Here is a 20,786-nt window from a genome sequence, read left to right on the forward strand (position 1 = left end):
CACCCACTGCCAGGCAGCAAGAGCGCGCTCCCCCCACCCGGAAGGGCCAGATCCCGTGACTGCTGTAATGTACAGGGATAGGTAGCTGGGACTGGGGCAGTGACACTTTAATGCCTCGTACACTACATGATGTTTTGATGTGGAATACTGAAACCATAAAAAAAAAAAACAAAAAAAAAACATAGAACCATGACAATTCATAATCACAGTTTAAGAATAAATATAGATGAAGCATGCAGAGGCTATCTGTGGATATCATCTTTCACCCATGGAGCTCCTCAGCCCCCAGGAAATAATATGTGTTTTAAAGGTGAACTTTGCAAATGTTGGTTTGCTTTCATGCTTTTTTTGAAGAGGTGAGGGACTGATTTGTGGCCCAGAGCTTTGTGGTCGAATAACCCCTTGATGACATTAAATTGTAGAAGGGGATGTTTGAGGTAGGGAAGACGCAAGAAAGGGACATCTTCAGTATCCCAGGATTGGGATCTTGTCGGATCTTGTCAGATCTTGTAGATAAATGGGCCCCCCAGGCTACCCAGGATATCTCTTTAATAGGCAGAATGTGCAGGAAACAAAATTTCTACTGTTTGATCAAAAGATAAGATCTAACAGAATGTATATACTGGTGTGTTGCTACTAGGTGTTGAAGTGTGCTGTTATTTGTAAGAGACGTAAATCATTGTCCTGAGTATAAAAGGGTGTTTCAAAATTGGTTTGCTCTTTTTGAAAATGGAAGGGTGTTCATGTGATGGCAGAATTCTCAGAAAGATTGCTGCCTTCATTCCTCTTAAACGTTGTCCTCGCATTTGGATGTAGCAATGCTTCCTCTCTCTCATTTTCATTGTGTGATATTAAGAGTAATTTACAGCCCCCCTTACAAAGGTGCTGTGGTGTAATGGCGAGGACCTGCCTGAAAGGTTGTTTAGGCTCTGAATGCTGTGCACTGAACTCAGAGCAACAAGATTTTCATTTTTACTTTTAAACAGTATGTGAAAACCTTTTCTCCTCTAGCATTTCCAATGTCTTTTCCACAGCTATTGTTCCAGGGAGCTCATTTTCTTTATTTGTGCCTGGCACGCTGTGGTTTTTAAAGAACAACAAGTAGCAAACAAAACAAGTGGACCACATACACAGTGCACAAAGTGCTTTGCAGCCTCATGGGCTGAAAGGTGTGTGAGAGATGAGAGCTTTGAGTGGAAATGCGTGCCTCAGGTTTTTCCCAGAGGTTTCCTCCAAGAAGACAACACAGCCAGAAGCCCAGCTGAAGTGTCTTGATACCAATGCACACAGCACAAAAAATAAAGAGGAACTGGAATCAGAGGTGCAGTTGGAAAACTACAGTCTTACTGCTATCACAGAAACATGGTGGGATGATTCACGTAACTGGAATATCATGATAAAGGGCTCTCAGCTTTATAGAAGGAATAGGTGAGGTAGGAGGGCTGGTGGAGTTGTCCTCTGTATTAAAAAGTGGATAATCTGTGAGGAGCTGTGCCTGAGCAACTCATGAAAAGGTTGAGAGCTTGTGGGTTAAAACTGGACCAGACTAATAAGGGGTATCAGGTGGTTGGGGTCTACTACAAGCCAACTGACAAAGGGGAACCTGCTGAGTGGTCCTTCTTGCATCATCTGCAAGAGATGTCCTTTGTGTAGGATCTCATCCTGGTGGAGGATTTCAACCACCTGGATATCTGCAGGGAAAGCAGCACGGTGAGCTGCAAGAAGTCCGGGAGACTCCTGGTGTCCATGGATGACAGCTTCCTGGTTCAGGTCTTGGACACATCCACCAGAGGTGAAGTGTTGCTGGACCTGATGTTCAGCAATGCAGAAGGGATCATAAAAGAGGCTGAGATTGGAGGCAGTCTGGGCTGCAGTGACCATGGCCTCCCTGGTGGCTTGGCCTGGCCTGGGAAGAATATAGAGATGCAGTTGGAAGTGAACTTGGCAAGGAAGGTGAAAAAAAAAAACAAAACCAAGAAGGGATTCTTTAGGTACATTGGCAGACAAGGCAGACAAGACAGTCAAAGGATAGCGTACCTCCTCTGATGAATGAAAATGGAGAGCTAACATCCTTAGACATGGAGAAGGCTGAGGTGCTTAATGAGTTCTTTGCCTCGGTGTTCACAGCTAGTCAGCCTTCTCATACCTCTTCTGTTCTAGAACTTCTAAGCAGGGAAGAAAATCCCTCCCAGTGTAAGAGCAGAGCAAGTCCCAACCATCTCATGAAGCTGGATGCTTTCAAATCTATGGGGCCAGATGATATGCATCCCAGGATTCTGAAAGAAATGGCTGATGTGGTTGCTGAGCTGCCCTCTATTGTATTTGAAAAATCATGGCTGTCAGGTAAAGTCCCTGGTGACTGGAAAAAGAAATATCACTCCTGTATTCAAGTAAGGGAGAAAGAAGGACCTGGGGAACAATAGGCTGGTGAGCCTCACCTTTGTCCTTGGGAGGATCATGGAGCACATCCTCCTGGAAGAGATGTTAAGGCACATGAGAGATGAGCAGGTGATCTGAGACAGCCAGAGGGTTGTTGTCGACAGCTCAGTGTCCAGATGGAAGCTGGTCATGAGAGGGTCTGTTCTGGTAGCAGTACTCTTCAGCATTTTAATCAGTGGCGTAGCTAGTGGGATTGAGCATACTCTCAGCAAGTTTGCTGATGCCACCAAGGTGAATGGTGCAGTTGATACAATAGAAGAGAGGGATGCCAGCCAGAGGGACCTGGACATGCTCAAAAAGTATGCATGTGAGAATCTAATGAGGTTTAAGAAGGTGTTGCACTTGGGTTGGGACAGTCTTAGATATGAGTACAGACAGGGAGAAGAACTCCTTGAAAGCAACCCTGTGGAGAAGGACTTGGGTGTCCTGAGGGATTTAAAAACTGGACAATAGCCAACAGTGTGGTCTTGCAGCCCAGAAGGCCAACTGTATCCTGGGCTCCATCAGCAGAGAGGTAGCAGCAGGATGAGGCAGGTGATTGTCCCCCTCTACTCTGCCCTTGTAATGCCCCTGTGGTACTGCATCCAATACAGGAGGGATGTAGAGCTGCTGGTGCAGGTCCAGAGAAGGGTGATGATCAGAGACCTGGAGCCCCTCTCCTATGAAGAAAGGCTGAGGGAGTCGGGCTTGTTTAGCTTGGAGAAGAGGAGGCTCTGGGGAGACCTCCTTGTGGCCTTCCAATAACTTAAGGGAGCTTATATGCAAGGGAGGGACTGAATTTTTCCATGGCCTCATAGCGATAGAACAAGGGGGAATGGCTTTAAAGTATAAGAGGGTAGATTTAGGTTAGATGTTAGGAGGAAATTATTTACTCAGAGTGGTGAGGTACTGTAACAGGCTGCCCAGGGAAGTTGTGGATGATCTATCCCTGAAGGTGTTCAAGGCCAAGCTGGAAGGGGTCCTGAGCAGCCTGATCCAGTGGTTGGCAACCCTGCCCCCATGGCCAGGGGGTTGAAACTGGCTGATCTTCAAGGTCCCCTCCAACTTAAGCCGTGTTTCTGTGATACCTTACAATTAGTATTATGGTTTATGTGCATTCAGAATGTCTCCTTTATTATCACTGCATTTTTATTTAATTAGCGTATTCTGAGTGCTTATGGATTTGTTGAATCTACCCCCTTAAATTGCAAAATTGCAAGTTTAATTAGACTTTAATTGCAAGAAGCATACACACAAGAGGAGAAGAAAGCACTCTATGATCTCACACTCTGCCTCCTATGTTGATTATCCAAAACTTGATGTCATTCTCTATCACAGTGTGCAAGGATCTTATAGAGTACTTACTCTATCTTACTGAGCATCTTGCTGGTTTCCACTTTGAAATACAAGAGTAAGCAGCAAATCTGATATGAGCTCAAGGTGCTGTTGTTGGGATTACAGGACAGAAAGGCCCACTGTGCCGTCGAGGTTGGTGTCAGCTGGCACTGAAATAAGTGTTATCCATTTATAGTGGTGCAATTTGTAAAGCAGTACCATACAGGCTCTTCGGGACTTTTTTTTTTTTTTTTTTTGCTTTTGTGCTAACTTGGACAGAGCTTGTGCTCTCCTGGGAGTGTTCATCACAGAATGGCCTGGGTTGAAAAGGACCACAATGATCATCTAGTTTCAACCCCCTGCTATCTGTAGGGTCGCCAACCACCAGAGCAGGCTGCACAGAGCTACATCCAGCCTGGCCTTGAATGCCTCCAGGGATGGGGCATCCACAACCTCCTTAGGCATTATTTTCCAGTGTGTCACCACCGTCTGTGTGAAAAACTTCCCCTAATATCTAACCTAAACCACCCCTGTATCAGTTTAAGACCATTCCCCCTTGTCCTATCACTATCCACCCTTGTAAGCAGCGGTTCCCCCTCCCGTTTATAAGCTCCCTTCAAGTCCTGGAAGGCCGAGTGTTGTAGCTTTGGCCAGTGACAGGCCTGCACACTGCTTGTCACATGCCACTTTGCATTTCTGCCATGTCATTTCAATTGTACCGGTGGATCTTTTGATATTTATTCAGGTTCTTGGATAAGCAGTTGAGTAGTAGATACCATGGGAGTCATCTGTCACCCAACAGCTCTCTGATAGGACTTCAGCAACAGTAAGATGAAACTGCCATTCTGGCTTAATTCCTATATGAGGAGCCAGTATGGTGGATGGCACTGCTCAGGTGGCATTTGTCCATGCACTATCCCTGTTAACAAGGAGTTAGTTCAGTTTGGCTTCCAGACACTTATTTGCCATGGATCGCCTCAATATGTTTATTAAGTGCTTCATGCTTCACTCAGTCTTCAGCAGAGACATCCTTTTGTTGTTCCTGGGCATTATCTGTAAATTAAGAAATGTTGATTAATGAACATACTTAGAACAAGCACGGTACCTCTTGCTTTTCTCCTTTTGTCGCTTAGCAACAGAATTTCTCCCAGTGCTGTCCCTGTCACTTCAGGAGGACCGTATCTGTGATATCCTCTCTAATTCTTTTAGTTTTTCCTTTCAGGAAGCCTTGCTAAAAGATTTGGGTAACTTCATCAACCTCTTGACAGACATAATAAAGCAGAATGGGATAACATCAAACAATAATTCACTTCGACAGTGTAAACTTTGCCGAATTTATCAGGAGTCTGTTAAGCTTGATAGTGTTTATAATGAAAATTCCTCTCCTGTGAAAAATATCATGAAGAAAAACATCTGGGTTGGAAATGTAGTTTTTAGCTCCTTGAAACTCGTTCAGGGGATTCATAGTGATAGAACACCTCCTCGTTTATGCATATGTTAATTGCACCAGGCTTCCTCTGCTTCATAACTAATACATAACACCATAAGCTTTATTTCTAAATCAGTCAAATGTGCAATGGTGTGTTTATGCATAGATACATAACGTTTCCTCCAAGCGAGCTAAAACTTCCATTGCCCTCTCCCACCCAACTAAAATCTGAGTGCTGATGTTTCCTTGTTTATTCCTTGAGAGTTCTCTGATGGCACCGTGCAGAAAAAGCATTTAAACTTCGTTGCCAAGTGTTGTTTCTAGTAGTTTAAATCTTGGATTATGCCTTCTTAAATATATTCCAGTGCGAGAAACAAGCCTTCTGGAAATTAAAGAAGATATGGAACTGGATCCAGAGGAGAACAGCACTGTCTTCATGGGCATACTCATCAAAGGGCTGGCCAAGCTGAAAAAAATCCCTGAAACAGTGAAAGCCATCCAGGATCGCCTAGAACAAGAACTGAAGCAGATTGTTAAGCGGTCCACGACTCAGGTGGCAGACAATGATTACCAGAGGGGGGAAAATATTTCCCAGGAAAATCAGCCTAGGTAAGGATATTTCAAGCACTGAAATGTGATTGCTGCAAAAAAGATGTCTGGAGAAGGAATGCCAATGTTTGTTCGGCTTTTTTTTTTCCTTGCAGTAGCAGAGATATTTATTAGTAATTTTTTGAGAAATGTCTGTGTCTCTCTGAAGGGCTGAAGTACCTTGAGCCCCTAAAAGGCTTGGGAATTTAGGAAATGTATTCAAAAAGGGGGAAATACTGTTGATTTTCAGCTGAGGTTGTGGGAAAAGGAGATGCTTCCTTCTGTGGTTGTTCACAGAAGAGTCTTCTGGCTAAATTTCCAGTACTCACAGGGAGCTTATAAGCAGAAAAGGGGTAAGGTTTTACACTGCCTAATACTGATAGGACAAGGAGGAATGGCTTTAAACTTAAACAGTGAAAGTTTAGAATAGATGTTAGGAATAAATTCCTTGCTGAGAGGGTGATGAGGCACTGAAACAGGCTGCTTGGAGAAGCTGTGGATGCCATATCCCTGAAGGCATTCAGGGCCAGGTTGGTTGGTTGGGGCCCTGGGCAACCTGATGTGGCAGTAGACAATCCTGCTCATGACAGGGGACTGGAACTCAGTCGTCTTTCAAGTCCTTTCCAACCTAAGCCATTCTGTGATTCTATAAACATGTTTGAAATCCAGATTTGAAGGTAGAAGCTCTGCAGAATTACTTAACTAGTAAAAGGTACGTGATGTTAAGCACTTGGTTATTTATTTATTTTTAACCTAAACCTTTCATTTTAAGCAGCTTTACAATAGATTGAATCGTAATGCTGTCTCAGATTGCTGGTATGTATGGTGTAAAGAGCACTTGGTGCTGAAACAAATGTTATGTTCTTGTGTTGCACTTGGGAAGAGAAGATTCGACTCAGTTGCTCATTTCAAGTGCAGTAGATTCTAATTAAGGTGATGCAGGTGCAAAGCTTTGTAATCATAGATGGAACTAATTATATCAATAAATATATGGCCAAAAATCTATTTGTTTTGCAGCTCCATTAGTTGCAAAGTGTGAAAGCCCACTGAGAAATATATTTCTGCTGTTCTTCATGATTTGCTAGAACAGAACATCTTAAGGGCTAGCTATTGCTTGTAGCTGAATTCTTAATTTGTGATACTGCTCATTGCGATGATCACCACCAGAAGAAATTAATATTGGAGAAGAAATCTGAAAACAAAAATTTGTCTTCATTGTACATAATATTTATTGTGGAAATAGTTATTGAGGAAAAATTTGGTAAAGAATTATTTTCCAATTCCTCTCATTATTTTAGAGTAGAATCATAGAATCACTACAGTTGGAAAAGACCACTAAGATCATCTACCAACCATTGACTCATCACCACTGAGCCACTAGCCATCTTCCACAGTGCCACATCTAACCTTTTTTTAATGGTGGATGGTGACTCCACCACTTCCCTGGGCAGCCTGTTCCAAATGCCATTGCTGTGGAAACAATTACGCTGTGAAGAATTAGAATTAGAGTTGTGGTATTGATATCTCAATTAAATTATAGCAAGTTTTTTGAGGGGGGGTTGAAAAGCAGTGCTTTTGTTGTTGATGCGAAGATGGAACTTAACATATTCTCAATTCTTGTTTTGAGAGGTTACATGGCTCTTGGATGCCATTTGAAATTGATGAAGTTGGGTTGGATCACATTTCAATGATGTTAAGGAGCCCAGAGGCCTGGGTGAGATACCAAAAACTTCAGTGGATTTTGGCATTTGATTAATAGCAGTTTGTGATCCCTTAGGATGCCTATATTGTAAAGCTTTGGAAAGTGTCTTGAATTCCTGTTGAGTAAGGAGACAATTAGAACTGATTCTAAACCAAAATTACATGGGAAGTTTACAGCAAGCAGGTAAATTTATTTATACTGAAAAGGGTAAATTATAGTATGGAAAGGTATACCATCCTGTAAATTAGCTACAGTTTCAAATCAAAATGAAGTGACTTTTTCCTGGTGTCAAGAAGAAAACAAAGCCAGGACAACAAGGCCCTCCTATTTCAAGAGAGCTCTGTAAGACTCTAAATTTGAGAATAATTCAGAGCCTGAAATTGCTTAAATGTTCACTAGCCAGTTAGCCTCAATGACTGTTTGGCCTTAGGATGTTAATAGATGTTAGGATTTTAGGATGTTAGGATGATAACAAAATGTTTTTCAATTCACCTTAGCACAAGTCACACGTGAATGCCTTTCAGAGCTCAGTGCCTGTATTCAGGTACTGTGCTGTGTATGATGTCCATACAAAACTCTCAATTCTGGCAAATAAAATGACTAATGAGATGGCAGAGAGGAGGTAAGGGCAGAGCAGGGGCTGAGGCTTTATGCTGAGTGTTCTGCTGGGCAGTTCCCTTCTGCTTGTTAGGTACGTACAGACCGAACAATATGCATCATTGTATGCATCTTCATCATTGTGTTGACTCTCTGAGGTTGGCTCACTTCTTTTCTTTACGAAAAAGATGACGTTGGATGCCTCTTGATGAATGTGCCTGTGGAGATTCTGGTGTAATTCTTTTAGGGAATCACCAGAAAAATAATATAAAGCCCCCTCATTGTACAAGAGAGAACTAATCTCTGGAAAAGGCTTCCAGAGTCCAAAGACATCAGACAGTGTTCTTGCATTCTTTCTTGTTCTTTTTTTTTTTTTTTGACTACCTTTTGTGTGGCCAACTTGTACATTTGTATATGAAAACCATTATGAATTGCATCTTTTTTTTTTTTTTTTTTTTAAGATCAAGACTATTATTTTTGTCAAAGCAACTAGGGCCCAAAGAGTGCCATCTCTTACTTATCTTCCAGTGTGCTCCTTGTGGAGCCAGCACGCATTGGGCTCCTGGCTCAGATCTTCAGAGTTTCTTGAATTCTTTTTCAGACAGGGCAGACTTTGTCTGCTTCCTAGGAGCAAGCCTTGGCTGTGCTGTAAAAGGTGTTGGCACTGGGCTTGTTAGTGAATATGCACACAAATGCAAGCAGCAGTTCTAGTATTTATACTGTGCGACCCATTCTGTCATGGATATCCTATCACTGTCTCTTGCACTGAGCACTTCTCTCCTTGGTAAGCAGTTTGGCTGCTTGGAGAGTTGGTGTGAAATTGGAAGGACCTTTGTACAGTGGCAGCAGGATATTTATTTATTTATTTATTTTTACCAATGTGCTCATGAAAGGTTTACCAAAGCTCATGAAAGGAAGGCTTGCACGGCTCTGTGACAGCCCATGTTTAGATTTTCTGGATTCAGTGATGGTGTACACCTGATTTAGTATGGATCTAACTAGACAACATGTTTGGCTCTACTTTTCTATGAACATTAACTCTTTACTCGTGTATTTGCCCCATAAATTGTGAATGATGTGGATATTTTAAAATGTGGTAAAGGGCATTAGCAGATTCCTAGCAGTTTCTTGTCCCTGCTAGAAGATCATTTTGAAAGTTATAAACTTACATTTTTGTCTAGGTAAGTTCTATAACATTTATAGACGTCTGTACTTGGAATGAGTTTATGGGAAAAATGCTTACATTTGCCATTGATTTATCTGATTGCTCATTAGAGCACAGTACCTCCATGTTTAGAAACATGCATTGATTGTGGAGGGTGAGACTCAGTGCAGTCCATGTTACATTGCTATGTCTTCATGAACTTCTGGGTCTCAGTTACTCAAGGCTGCTGACTTGAGAAATAATCTGGACACACATGGCCAGATTTCTGGAACAGGAGTTTGGTAGGGACACATTGCTTTAGCTTTATTTATACTTGAAGATCCAGCCCAGAAGGAAGAGGTGTATTGCCAGTTTTGTTCTTAAATCCCATTGCCTGAACTCAGTGCATTTTTCCTGTAATCTATTTCTGGCCTTTTATTTAATCTTCAGACTTTAAAATGAGTAGAGAAATTATATACATGCCAACACTCTGACCTGGCAGAGAACATCGTTGCTGCTAAAATGCCTGAATTGTCATTAGCGACCTCGCTCAGGTGCCAGCAGTCACTTTGCATCAATTTGTTCTCCGTTATTGCCCAGACAATAGGAGTTGCTTCCGGGTCTGTGTCACTGTCTCTCAACATACTTAGCATATTTCTCGATGAAGGGGTTATGAGATTGCTTTGACAAATTGCCTAAGCCACTCTTCTGTCATTGTCTGTATGTGTTCTGTTTAGGTCGCTCGGTGCTGCAACCCCGTGTGCATAAAATCTAGGCCATATCATTTTATGCTGTTTTGTCTTATTGGCTGGCTGACACGGCTTGTGTCTGTCTCCTTCAGGTCACCTTGTTTCAAAAATGACCTGGCGGTTTTAGAAGACTTTCAGAGAAAGGAAAATTAAGATAAGAGGTGCTGGCTAATTTGAAAGCAGGGAGAAGTGGAAAAATGATTTTTGGTTGAGAATGGAGAATGTAACATTGTGTTAGTGAGGCTGAATGACATGGGTGGGGAAGCTTTCTTTTCTGCTGGTCTGTACTAGGAGAACTGGAAGATAGGAAAACCGAACAACTGTTCAGTATAATCCTATTTTAGCAGTGGCTTTGTAAACAAGTTGATAATGTGAGATCAAGCTCACTTAGAATCAAGAGAAATGAATTTGTCAAAAATCCAGCTAGTTTCATTCTGCAAAATTGTGCTTTCCTGGGGCAACAATGAGGTATGTGGATAATTAAATTTTCATTAGCAGTGGGATGTTAGCAGAGCTTGGGCTTGTATTGCTAAATTTTCTTAGTGGCAAAGAATTAATGTGATCCCATAAGGCCATCTTGTTGGCATGTCAGTCAATGACACGTCGGTTCCTCGAGAAGGAAATTCTTTTTCTTTCCAAAGTCTCCTGCAGTTCTTTTAGCTGAGCAGCCACCTGCCTTAGCTGCCCCTTTAGCTATCTCTGTTACTTCTTGTGGGAAGCTGTGTGCATCTTGTAGGGGCTTCTGTAGCAACAGTCACCTCTCCCGTGTCCTGTAATACTCTGGACCTGGTACTCGCTTAAATAATGCAGGTGGTTTTCAGGCAGCCTTGGCTGCACATTCCCCTGTCTTCTTCACTGATAGCACTGGTGATAGACAAGGGCGGTCAGAGAAGGCTGGAGCTGTGTAGGTCATTCCACAGGAGCAACTTCTCTGTTTAGCTTCAACAGGATAGTTATTAAGATTTAAACAAAACCTATATGGAAGAGAATGGCTTCCACGCTAGATTTTCCTTTATCATTTGTGTACATCTTTTATGCTTCTCTATATCCCCTGATGGTGTCTTATATAAATACGTAAGGGCTTATTAAAAATAATAAAAATAGTAGTATGTTCTCTCTCAGTGCTTTCTCTTCAGAGATTTCTTACTTTTCTTAAAAGAAGGAAATAGATATTGACACCAGTTTCTTTTGGATTGCTTCAACGTGTGTCTTTGTTCTACAGTCACTTAAGGTATGGCACTGTTAATTAACCTCCCTGTGTATCTTGTATGTACAGTGATAACTAATGATTAACATGAATGTATTCTGGACCACTTGAAATGTTCTGCTGTTCCTTGCTGCACCCTCCTGGGCTTATCCAATAGCTCTTGCAGTTGAATCAAGGTGTTTTCTGCTTAACCATTGGGCTGTGTGGGCAGATGGGGATGGTCCATGTGAGAACTTTGATAGACTGCTGTATAATACTATACATGTTTATGTCAAATGATCATGGATGCATGACACATGATGAGCTTATGCACCTTCTGTGTCTATTCATTTATTTATTTATTTTAACTACTGTTATTCTAAATAATAGCTAACCTCTGTACTTGGCAAAATCGAAGTATAAGCGGAGATGAGTGGTTTTAGCCACAGCATCACACCGGGCTATTCTTGCAAATGGACAACAGCTTTTCTGTTTCTCCAGTTAACTATCTAGCTTCTGGCTTAAAACAGCTGAAGTAGCAGGAGGTATGCACCCTTGAACTGAAGAGGCCAAGGCATGAAAGCACACCTTGTAGGTGGCTGTTAACAGAATGCTGCAATGTGATGGTTAATGAGCGGAGGGAACTCTGCTTTTCCTGCAGCCCTTCTGTCCTTCTGATGGGGAGACACAGCAAGTGTGTGTTAATTCCTAACTGCTTCAGTTAAATGGGATGGAGCCTGTCTGTCAGAGATCACTGGCACCTAACATATGGATTTTGGAAGTGTTAACATCACATTTTGTTGGGATTAAGTGTGGACTTGAATTGCTCATTAAAAAGCAGTGAAATTATCCATGTCTTCCTTTTACTAGATAATATGATCAAAGGTGATTCTTCGTCACAGAATATTTAGGACTTTGCAGATGTGCATTAATTACAGTAATTGGGCTGTAGAGAAGCAATAGGAGCAGGTCATGTGTTGAGGTTGTAGCTGTAGCTCCTTTACACTTAGTAATAAAATCTTTATAACTTAAGCAGCTGATGAGCTGTTGTGTTTCACGTTTCACGTTGTTTAATCTGTTTTGATCTTTCATGTTTAAAACATTCTGTGCTGCTCATTTCATAATTTAAAATAAGTATCTTACATTCTGTTTGTGTGTGTAAGTAAATGCTTCTTGAACTGACACTCCTCCTCTCTTCTGGAGAAAAAGCAGGTTGTCTATCTGGAACCTTAAAATGATCTATAATGTCTCAGCATTGAAGTGTTCTGACGTTAGGAATGCATTTGTCTTTCCTGCACCCCAGGCAGAGCAGGTTAGAGATGAGCAGCCTGAATATAGAGGAGAGTGCAAAAAGGAAGTTGGTAGAAAGCAAGGAGGTATGAAACTTGATCTGGTCCTCTAGAGGCCACTGAGATTGATGCTGCGTTGTGGATTGCCTGGTTGTCACAAAACTGGATCTGAAGTAAAAATCTTCTGATTCCTGCCCATTGCCCTGATGCGCTGCCTTACAGTATGGTTACAGGGTTACAGTGAATTCTGAAAACTGAGTGGAGGTTGTCTTGGTCCTTTGCAGGTTGCTGCTGGAGCTGCTGGAGCTTCTTTTTGACAAATTCAATGCTGTGGCTGCTGCACACTCCATAGTCCTTGGACATCTTCAGCAGACGGTGGCCTCTCCTTGCAGCCAGTACGATGGTGATATCAAGCTCTACGACATGGTTGATGTGTGGGTGAAGATCCAAGATGTTTTGCAGGTAAGAGTCCTTTAGATGGGTACAGTTTCAGCTTGTAGCAGCTCTTTAAACCAGAATACCACAGAAAACAGTTCTATTATGCTCAAGGGACAGCCTCACTGGAAGTTGTCTTGTCTTTTGGCGAGTGGACGCATTTCTAGCAGGCGTCTAGATTCCAAAGAGCTTAAATACCAGCAAAACAGAAAGTATGGATTCACCCTTATACTGGGAGAAGTTGATTCCTTTTGTCTACTGAGTGATTTAGCAGAAGCTTTCAAATAGTGACACTTTTGTTCCATGTTCCCGTGCCATGCCTGCCTTATAAAGTGTCACTGCTCTAATCGCTTGTCTTGCCTTGTCATTATGCCTTGGTTGTAGTCAGCTGAGACAGTAGCTGCCAGCATGTTTTCAGGGAAGCCTTATTTGATTCCTATTCTAAACCATAGCGTGCTAAAGCTGAACCTTGCTTAGACTTATTTTGGTACCACGCCTATCACCATAGCATCTGAGCAGCGGAGCTGTCTGTCACACATCTTTTCTCTCATTCTTGATGTGAGGTTAAGATATGCTTAGCAGATTTTCCTTTTTTTTTTCCCCACTTTTTAAATTTTGAATTGTCTTCACATATAGGAGTGTACAACTCACCCATTGTTTGCTAGAGGAGGTCAAAGAAATAAACCTGGCATTGTTTATGAGATTTACGTTGGTCATTTCACCTCTGTCCTGTTCCTAAAAAATACTGTCTCCAACACTTAACACACATTTTCATTGTGGGGCACTGTAGGTGCCCTACATTGCCCTGCATTGTAGGTCTGTTCCTGTTTCTCTAAAAACTTATTTGACTATGTGTGTGGGAACTGCTGACTAATGGCCTGAACCACTGATTGAGCACCTGGGGAAAGGACCTGGTCAGCCCTGGGAGCACAGGTGAAGGCAATTCACCTGTGCAGCTGGAAGGGGCGGAGCATGGCTGCACTTCTCTTGGACCTCATTTAAGGGCTGGCTGCCACGGGGGAAGGTTCACTTTCTGGAGATCCCTCCTTGGTGAAGCTTTCCCCTGCAAACCTAGGATCTTCTGATATGGGTGAGCAATCTTCTTCCCTTCATAGCACCTCTATTGTGTCAGTCCTTCTGTCATCACACCTTTGTTGTAATGCCTTTCCCATTGTATTGATCTGATTGCTACACTGTAGAATGATGCGCATAGGATTTTTACTTGCACAGGTATGGCCAACTGTATGCATGCTGTGATTTCAGGCACTTCTTGGACTTTTTGATCACACCGACTGTCTTCTTATCCACTTACGTATCTTTGTAAAGGATTTTTACCTTCCTTCATTATTCTTGGAAAAACTTGATTGGGAATATTCAGACAGAGGATTTTTCTAGATGAAAGAGTGTCACAAAGTTGGAGCTATCTGGCCCCATCAAAGCAAAGAGTTAGGCTTCAGGGCATAAAGAAAGGGTTTGGCAGTGAGTATCTCCAGCCATCTTATTGTCATACACAAGGTTGAGAAATCCTATAAGAGCTTTGAATTCTGCAAACTTTGCTGTAGCAGGACAAGACCTTGGACTAAAAATCCTCCAAGATTTTATCTTTACTGAAGCAGACTGACAAGGCTGGTAATTCCCTCTTATCAGTGAGGGCTTGTGATGGTTTCATTCCTCATGAGTGGTTAAGTCAGGACTGAGTTATGCTGGCTATTACAAAATAACATTGATAAAACTTTACGTAGAAGCCTGTGTAGGTGTGCACATACAGAGAGTGAGTGAGCTTTCTTTATTAGGGAGAAAATATGTAACAAAGCTTTCTACAAAAAAAAAAAAAAGCCAAGGAAAATGCAGCAGCCCAACTGTAAAGATGTCATTGCAATTGGTGTGACAGCACGAGTGTCAGAAGGTGCCTGAAAAGCTTCTACAGGAGCCACAGATAGCTTTGCCAAAGCACAAAAGCTGCACTTTAAACTCCATAATCTCTTGCAGCTTTAGGGTAAGAGATGAGCATTGACTGACTTGGTGAGGGGGAAATCTATTTCTCTGTTCAAAACCTCATGGCTTTTTTTTTGTGTGTGTGTCTGTATGTTCATAGGAATGGATTTCTTTTACCTTGCAATTTAAAAAAAATCTCTGAGCCCAAGACAAAGTTATTTCATTGCAGTGTTTCCAAGCAGGGGTAATTTTGTAAGGGGAGACCTTACATTTGTGTTAAGGGGGAGCAGAAAACTTTTAAATGCTGTTGGGGGAAGGTGAAAACGTGGAGGAGGTAGGTTAGTGGTGGGGTGCATTGGGGAAACATTATGATCCTGTAGACCATAATGAATGAAACTTATTCATAGTGCTGGAACAGTACTACGTGGCTCTGTAATTCACACAGATAATCTCTTCCACACACACATTGTGCATCTCTGCATGTGAAATATGTTACAGCAAGGTTATCTCTTTATAGCTCTGTACCCAAGTCATAATGTGTGCTCACAGTGGGCTGGAAATTGTCCTTTTTTTTTGTTTTGTTTAGCTGGATTTCTGAGTGCTGCCTAATAACAGCACAAATCACTGTGGTATAATATTAGCGAGGTGGTTCAAAGTCATGCAATGTTCAGATACTGAGCATGTGAATATATTTTTGACCTTCTCTGTGAATAATAGAAGAATAACACTGAAGTCATCAGGAGAAAGGCAGAATGACCTTTTAGAGCTAGCTGCCAGAAAATAAACAAACAGAAAAATCAGTTTGTCAAAATATTAGAACAGCCTTGTTTGGTAAAACACAGCTTGAAGTTATTTGGACCAGAGCCAGCCTTGCCTGTAGTTGTATTGCCATACCAACAAGAGAGAGGTGTGGAAGTTGTTCCAGTTTTAATGTGCTATTTTATGTATGGAGTGAATTTAGTTCTTCAAAGTGGAAATAGGGGGGGTTATAGAATGATAGAATGGCTTGGGTTGAAAAGCACCACAATGATCATCCAGTTTCAACCCCCCTGCTGTGTGCAGGGTTGCCAACCACCAGAGCAGGCTGCACAGAGCCACATCCAGCCTGGCCTTGAATGCCTGCAGGGATCCATGGGCATCCACAACCTCCTTGGGCAACCTGTTCCAGTGTGTCACCCCCCTCTGTGTGGAAAGCTTCCTCCTAAAAATATCTTTCTGAGGAGCAGGACCCAGTACTTGGTTGGAGAGAGCTGTGAGCTGTTAGAACAGCCCTTACAGCTGTACTGGTGTGAATAGTTCCTCCAGGACTGCGCAGCGAAGGAATTCTGAGTGTTCTGCCGCAGTTCAGTGTGTGTATTTGGTATCCTCCCATCTGAAAATATGAAGTGTTGTGTTGTGTGAGAGTCACTGTGATACACCTAGGTCGCTCTGAAAGTAATGCCTCTTATTTATTTCCATGGAAAGTAAAACGGATGCAAATAGCATCTGTAATACTGTTTGAAAGAGCAAATTTTAAGCTGCAAAACACCATCTTACAACAAAGTCACCACTATTAGTTGTATATTTTCACGAGTGGTGAACAAGAACCTGCCTGCCACGTGTGCAGAAATCTGCACCAGTGGAGGTGACCCACAATCACCACTGCTGAAATTTATCACCTTCTGCCTCACTGAGCAGCATCCACTCTTTGTTCTCCATGTCAGGCATGATTTTGTCAGACTGCTCCTCTGCTGCCATCTGGAACACAGCAACAAAAATGTAATGGAAATACTGGTGGGAGGATTCAACCTCTACTTACATGCCATCAACATCCACTTGCGATGCTGTGGGCCAATATAATAAAATGGGAGGTGTTACTTTTGGAGCAGCCCTTCTACATCCTTGGGCTAAAGGCAGGCATGCCTTCTGTCCTGTTGTGTTAGAGTCAGGGGGCTGACAGAGGACATGCTATAGCAGCGACTGGTACTTGGTGTGCTGGTTTTTTCTTGCTGTTCTCTGTTGCAGAGAACACTTAACAGCTCATTCACCTTTTTATTTTTTTGGCACTGTCTTTTGATACCAGGATGAGAGAGAAGCATCTGTCCCTGCTGAATAATACCAGCGTTCATTCAGCTTCTTCAGAAATGTCACCTTCCTGTTGACAGGGTGATCATCCTGTCAGCTTTTGTATGAGTGCAGTACCCTGCTGCTGGAGAAAATGCCCACAAAACGTGACATCTCCATGCATCCTCAGTATCCTGTTATTAGCTTATGCCAGTGCTGTTTGCCTCCAAGGAAGAGATCTTTTCTTTTGTAGTAGTGGTGTTTGTAGTTGACAGTTCTCAGCCTTTTAAGGAGGTGGCCAATCTTTGATTTCTCTCTGCTGCAGAAGAGAAGGAAATTCACATTGGTGCTGTGGGATGCACGTCACATCTTTGCAGCACCAGTGGGACAGAACACACACATTAGGGCTACTGCTGTCCGTGTTTTGTGGTCTTCTGTTTGATGCTGTCAGGTGTTATCCAAAAACAGTGTTATTTAGCAGCCTATGCATTGCTGAAAACATAAGAAAATTGTGACAGGAGAGATTGAAACCTATCCCCTGCCAACGTGCTGCTGTTCTGTTACTGCAGAGTTGGAAGTACCAGAAACTCTTGAATGATACGCCCTTTTCCTTTACATATCATGCTCCTCTCCTCAAAAGGTGCGTGGCATTTTCCTACTTGTAAAGGGAACGACACATTTCCATGGTTCAAGCAGGGAGATGGAGCAGTTGTACAGTATGCAGCTAAATCTGGTGGCCAGCAATGGGATGACTTGCTGAAAAGCTGGGCTTCACTTGCTGTGCCATGCTTCTGAGGGAATAGTGCTGCACGGGGATACATTAACAGCAGAAGATATTGCTCCTTTAATCAGGGTAAGGCAGTGAGGTTCAGCAGTTGCTTGATTTACCCTGTTGCATCCTTCTGGAAGAAGTGTAGAGGGGGTTCAACTCCATGGCAGGCCATGCAGATCTGTCAGCTGTGCTGCAATGCCATTTCTTCCACCTCCACATCTGAGGATGCTTCTCTTCCTCTGGCATTGTTGCTCATTTTCCTAGCAGGTATCTAATTTGAGGGTGTTGGTTTGATCAGCTGTTTTCTGCTGGCTGCATGTTCTGCTTGCTCAGGTCCCTGAACTATGTCAGTGTTGGCATAGGGGAGGAGAGAGAAGCAAAGAAGGGAAGCAAAGGGTTGATCCTGGCATCTGCATCTTTCCCTCAGCCAAAGCTGCTATGTGGAGCAGCACCTCAGAGCACTCATGTAAAAACCAGGTGGCTTATTGCTCAACCTTTGTGGATCAGCACAGTCCTGGCAGCAATGTAAAAAGCTTACTGGAATGGATGGTGATGCTAAAAGCAGGAGTTCAGGAGTGATAGCCTGTCGTGAGCCCTGAATCTCTGCAGTAGTGATTTCATTCAGTTGAGAAGTATGTGCTCTGGAATAAGAAATCTCTCTTTGCTGAAGCTTTGCATTTGAAGGATGATTTAACTATTTATGGCATGGTTAATACTAACAAAGTAAAACTCTTGTATGAGAAGTGTTATTGTCAGTATGTCATAAATACTAGTTGAAATGTCAGAGCAATATATGAAATAGCCATTACATCTGGGAAGTTCACCAGGTAATATCTTGGACATACAATAGAATTAATTTTCAGAATGTTGTCTTGGGGAAATTAATGGCTTCATGGTTGTCCTCGAAATAATGTGCCTGACGGTTTTTCTGGTTCCCTTTAAATGGTCTTAAATGTGTGGAACTGATGCCCTCGGACTCCTGCCTGGTTTGTCTCATTAATGCTCGTCTCTCATTTAGCTGAGAGGATGATGGCTGTGAAAGTGATTTTCGTGCAGCTTTTGAAAAATACCGTTTCAATCTTGGGTGCACAAAGGAGGGAGGGAGAGCATTATGCTCTCCAGGATGCTGATATTGAAAATTGGAATTTAAATAATTACAGAGCAGGCAACTTGGCATGCTTTTTTCCCCATCTCTTATTGGAAGTGAACTCGTAGCATGCATTATTTAGTAAGAAATCAAGCACAGTGAGTGTTACATGACTTTTTTTTCTCTGTTAATGTTTGTTAGGAGCATGAAAAACTTTCATTGAAAATGTATGGGCCAGGATGTGTGTCATCTGTTTGAATCCAAGAAGGGACAAGATAACACTGCAAGAAGGTGTTTCCTTAAACTTTGGTCACACTAAGTATACTTCAGGAGGAATATGAGATGTCTTTTGATCTAAAGCATTTGACAGACTTGTTCCAACTTATCTAATGATTCAAGTTATTTCCTTATGCTTTCAAACAGGAAGTAATTGGGTACTTAAGCTCCCCAGGAAATGTGTTGTGAATTCAGGATGGCTAAAAATTGCCCAGGTAAAGGTGACAAAGTTGTCAAGTGCGAAGTGTCACAGTGTAGGGTATATTATGCAATTGGAAGGGCAAAGAACGAGGTAGCAATGGCACGCTTTGCTGTCAGAAGCAAAGAATGTGAAGCAGAAATGCACATCGATCTGTTTTCCTTTTCACTGAATGATTCTTGCGGAAGTGTGTTTAAAACTGACTAGAATGGCTTTGGTAACAGATACCTGGAAGAGGTCCAGAGCTGAACTATGAATGCTGGGTTATTGTTTTTCCCTAGAATGTCCTCGTTAATTGAACTGTGCTGTATTAGCATGGTGACACAGCACAAATAGGTGTGAATAATTCTATGCTCCAGCTTTTATTTCAGCAGTCGTATGTATCCCAGAGCTGTTGATCCAATTTATTTGATAAACACTAACGTTTACTTTAAAGTTCAAAGAGATAAAGCCCTGCATAAGAATGAGATACTTGAACAGTGTACAAACACTTGTGCATTTTATTGCAGAAGGGGTCACTGAGCTTATGGTTTGGGAGATTTAGAAAGATGAGCTCATGTAATGAAATGCTTGCTGGTATGTGAGCAAGGGAAAAAAATAACCCTCTTCTGGTCATACTGTCAAGTCTTAAGCTGCAGTGAACTTGAGTGGCTCTTCAGTTTGGATTTCCCTTCTAATAGTTGAGCATGGCTATGAAGTTATAGTCTTGGCAGGTATTTATGAATATTTAAATAACTAAATGCATATGAGTCAATTACAAGCATATACGTTTTTGTTTTTTTTTTTTCCCCTTAAAGGCTGTATTTTACAGAAGGAGAAAGGTGCAAAACTTCTTGCTGAGAGCCCCATCAGTAAATGATTTCAGAAGACTGTTTTATGTAGTTGTTAAAGCAGAAATTAGTTCTGCTGGGTTGTAAGAAGGTGTGCTCTGAGGACAAGAAATGGTTTCATACTAAAAGAAGGAAGATTTAGACTGGATGTAAGGAAGAAGTTCTTTAAAGTAAGATTAGTGAGGCACTGCACAGTTTGCCCAGAGAGGTGGTGGCTGCCCCATCCCTGAACATGCTCAAGGTCAGGCTGGTTGGAGCTCCAAGCATCTGGTCCAGCTGTAGGTGTCCTGTTTATTGCAGGGTAATTGGAGTAGATGGCCTTTAATGGTCCTTTCCAACCCGAACAATTCTATGAAAAGGTCAGGAATACAGAATGAGAGAGAGTAGCATTGTTTCCTACTTTGATTTTTGGCAGTTTGAATGGAAACTGCATTTTTGAATCCTTCTCTGCTGTCAAATGCTCTCTAATTTGTACAGTTTGAGACCACAGAAACCTTTTTTTTTTTTTTTTTTTTTTTTTTTTTTTTTTTAGCTTTATTCCATCGTTGTTTCTTAAAATTCTTTAGCGAGTTGGAAGTTCTCAGAAGATGAATATGAAGGCTGTTGAGTGGCCACCACACCTGGTGTGAAGGCTGTGATTCAAATTGCCAACAGCAGTATGGGTATTCTATACAAAAATGTACAAAATTCCCAGCCCATAAATTGCTCCTTAGCTTTCATGTTCTGCAGCTGTTAATGTATGGAATGCGATAGAAGAAATAGAAGATACAGA

General features: G+C 42.0%; 1 protein-coding gene across 2 annotated transcripts in view; it reads left to right on the forward strand.

The window, feature by feature from the left end:
• The window catches only part of EXOC4 (exocyst complex component 4), a 399,307-nt gene that overhangs the window by 57,560 nt on the left and 320,961 nt on the right, over positions 1-20,786 (forward strand). For both annotated transcript variants that reach the window (XM_052680722.1, XM_052680723.1), the window contains exons 6-7: positions 5,548-5,791; positions 12,722-12,899. In XM_052680722.1, coding sequence (XP_052536682.1) covers positions 5,548-5,791; positions 12,722-12,899 — 422 coding nt within the window. The remainder of the gene's footprint in view (positions 1-5,547; positions 5,792-12,721; positions 12,900-20,786) is intronic.

Source organism: Tympanuchus pallidicinctus, unplaced genomic scaffold, assembly GCF_026119805.1.
Source record: "Tympanuchus pallidicinctus isolate F22 unplaced genomic scaffold, pur_lepc_1.0 scaffold19, whole genome shotgun sequence".
Taxonomy (NCBI): domain Eukaryota; kingdom Metazoa; phylum Chordata; class Aves; order Galliformes; family Phasianidae; genus Tympanuchus; species Tympanuchus pallidicinctus.